This window comes from Lissotriton vulgaris, chromosome 10 (genome assembly GCF_964263255.1).
Source record: "Lissotriton vulgaris chromosome 10, aLisVul1.2, whole genome shotgun sequence".
Classification (NCBI taxonomy): Eukaryota; Metazoa; Chordata; class Amphibia; order Caudata; family Salamandridae; genus Lissotriton; species Lissotriton vulgaris.
This window is the reverse complement of record NC_141698.1, coordinates 46,844,076-46,846,948: the sequence shown is the minus strand read 5'-3', so window position 1 is coordinate 46,846,948 and position 2,873 is coordinate 46,844,076. Positions and strand designations below refer to the sequence as shown.

General features: G+C 40.0%; 1 protein-coding gene across 1 annotated transcript; it reads left to right on the top strand.

The window, feature by feature from the left end:
• The first annotated feature begins 1,653 nt into the window (after window positions 1-1,653).
• LOC147684555 (olfactory receptor 1S1-like) lies at window positions 1,654-2,589 on the top strand. Its single transcript, XM_086939711.1, has one exon. The coding sequence runs from the start codon at window positions 1,654-1,656 to the stop codon at window positions 2,587-2,589; it is 936 nt and encodes a 311-aa protein (XP_086795837.1).
• The last annotated feature ends 284 nt before the right edge of the window (window positions 2,590-2,873 follow it).

Genomic DNA, 2,873 nt, shown 5'->3' with positions numbered 1-2,873 from the left:
TGCGCTTCCAAATATGTTCTTCCACATATGCGACGTCCAAGTGACTTAAAAGCCCTGAAGAAGTCCCAGTTTGGGACGAAACGCGTCGGCTGTATGTGTTTTATTACCGTTTGAAAATAAAGATTCACAGAAGAACTCTGACATCTCTGAGGAATATCTTCTTATTTGCCTATAACGTCGTTTATACTCATTGTTGTATGTTTTGTGGTGCACCTTTGCTGCTGTTTGTTCTGAATGTTCAACAATGAGTTTGTGATTGACCGTGTATCTGACGCAGGGGGGGGCAGGTGAAAACCCTTGAGTGGATAAAGCCATATTCAGAAAATCGCAGGCAGTCAGTGAAGGTAGGAAATTTTACTTCCAATGCGATTGGTCTTGGATGTGGAGTTTCTCAAGGCTCCTCATTGTCACCTTGTCTGTTTAATCTGTACGTCAAACCAGTTAATGAGGCATTGACAATCTCTGGCAGCAGCATGTACAATTATGCTGATGATTCTAAACTAATATTTCATATGGATATCACTCCTGCATTGTATAAAATACATTCTAAAGCCCTATGAGATTCCCTGCTAGCTCGATGGCTAGCAATCAGCTGAAGTTAAATACTGAAACTGACTGAAAAAGTCTTGCTGAAAAAATAATGCCAGAATTTGGAGCAAGAGCTACTGGCCAAATAACCTTGGCTAGTACCAACTCCAGTAACTTCTGTCTTTGGGTAGTGATAGATGGTTAAATTCTGAGGTAGGGGCTCTAGTATCTAAATACTCCTTTCTATTAAAATCTATGAAGAACATTGCACCCTTGCTATCCTTCGAGGCAAGGAAATTAATGGTAAGTTCAGTTAATAACTCAAGACTTGATGATGCTGATTCTGTCTATGCGGGTTGATCTTGCTCTACCTTGCACACACTTCAGATCATTCAGATTGAATCACCAAGATTGAGCTATCTCCTCCCACAGTGCAGACACATGAAGGTTTGCTGTATGGTGTTACCATTTTCAAAACATACTGGTGCCATCATTCCAGAAAGCTGAAAATCTGGTGATTTCAACAGGATTTTGACTTACATCACTTGTTATCTAGTTAGGCTCTCAATAGCTCTAGTATTATAAGCACTAAGAAACCGTTGGTGAATGTGTGCTCTACAAGTATTAATAATAATAATAATAATAATAATAATAATAATAATAATAATAATAATAATCATAATAATCATAATAATCATAATAATAACAGTAATAATGAATACTGCAAACAAGCCATTTATAAAAGCCATGGTATCTTCACAGTAGGTGTATGGCATGGTGGCAGGTCATGCCATTGAGGTTCTGAGGCATGACTACTGTACGCAGGGTATGGATAAAGTACATGCATAATTAAAAAAACTATCAACTATTCCTCTGCTTTCAGTCCATCTTTTTGTGTCTCCTCTGTCATACTTGCCTCCACTCTAACAACACCAAGACGTCCTCAGGCAATGGTTGCGCTTTGCAAATCTTATTTACATTACATTACAATGCACTGTATGCATGATTTTGTGTTTTTTGCACCAAGTACAATTTCCAATTGCCCATGTGCTTTGGGCCCCTTAGATGCAATGCAATCCTTCTAAGTTCTAAAAACATTTAATTTCAGGTCTCAAAGTTTCAAGGATGTATGGGAAAAATCAAACATCAGTCACAGAATTTGTTTTGCTGGGACTTTCTGACATCCAAGATCAGCAGTCCTTACTATATACATCTTTTTTGATAATATACCTTCTGGCACTGCTGGGAAATGGACTTATAATGATGGTGATTGCCTTGACTCCTCAGCTCCACAACCCCATGTATCTCTTCATTAGCGCTTTGAATATTGTGGACATCGGCCTCATCTCAGATACTCTCCCAAAGATGCTCATCAACATCTACACCAACAAGAAGGCTATTTCCTATGAGGGCTGCATTGCTCAGCTATACTTCTTTGTATTTGTTGCATCTGCTGAGTGTGTGCTTTTGGCGGTTATGGCTTATGATCGGTATGTTGCTATTTGTTTTCCTCTTCGCTATCCTGTCATTATGAGGACTTACATCTGTCTTTGGATGGTGACCTCCACTTTTGTAGTGTGCTCTTTGTCTTCACTGTTGCACACACTCTTGATGGCTAGTCTCTTCTTCTGTGGACCCAACCAAATTCTTCACTACTTCTGTGACATTGGTCCACTGCTCAAGTTGTCCTGCGTTCCGACGTCCACCAATGAACTTGTGATCTTCACCGAGGGTTCCCTTATTGTCATGATTCCCTTCTCCATTGTACTGTTCTCCTACGTTTGCATTGTAGTGGCCATTCTGAAGATACGCTCCACCGAAGGGCGGCAAAGGGCTTTCTCCACCTGTTCTTCACACCTAACAGTGGTGGTCTTGTTCTATGGAACTGTTGTTTTTATGTATTTTCGACCCTCCTCAAGTTATTCCCTGGGCCAGGAGAGGTTTGTGACACTCTTGTATAATGTCCTACCACCAACGCTTAACCCTTTCATCTACAGTCTCAGGAACAATGAAGTGAAACAGGCTTTGAGGAGGTTAATTTCCCAAAAGAATGTGACGTGATCAGTTAGACAGGTTTGTTTTAGGGTGAGATTAGTATGTATGCAATGTGTCCTACGGTATAAATAGATACTTGAATGCTGCTATTTTCAGTTTTTGCTCTCAATGGTTCCGCTTTATGATGATGCTACACATTGTGGGTGAATTTATCATTCTTTCACTCAACACAGTAAGGCATCTTGTTGTGTTGTGTTACTTGAAAGATGAGGGTTGAAATGCACAATATTTACAAAAATATGGAAAATGTCTGCTCTCTCCTTGTGCTGGTACACTCTGGGCTGCATGCC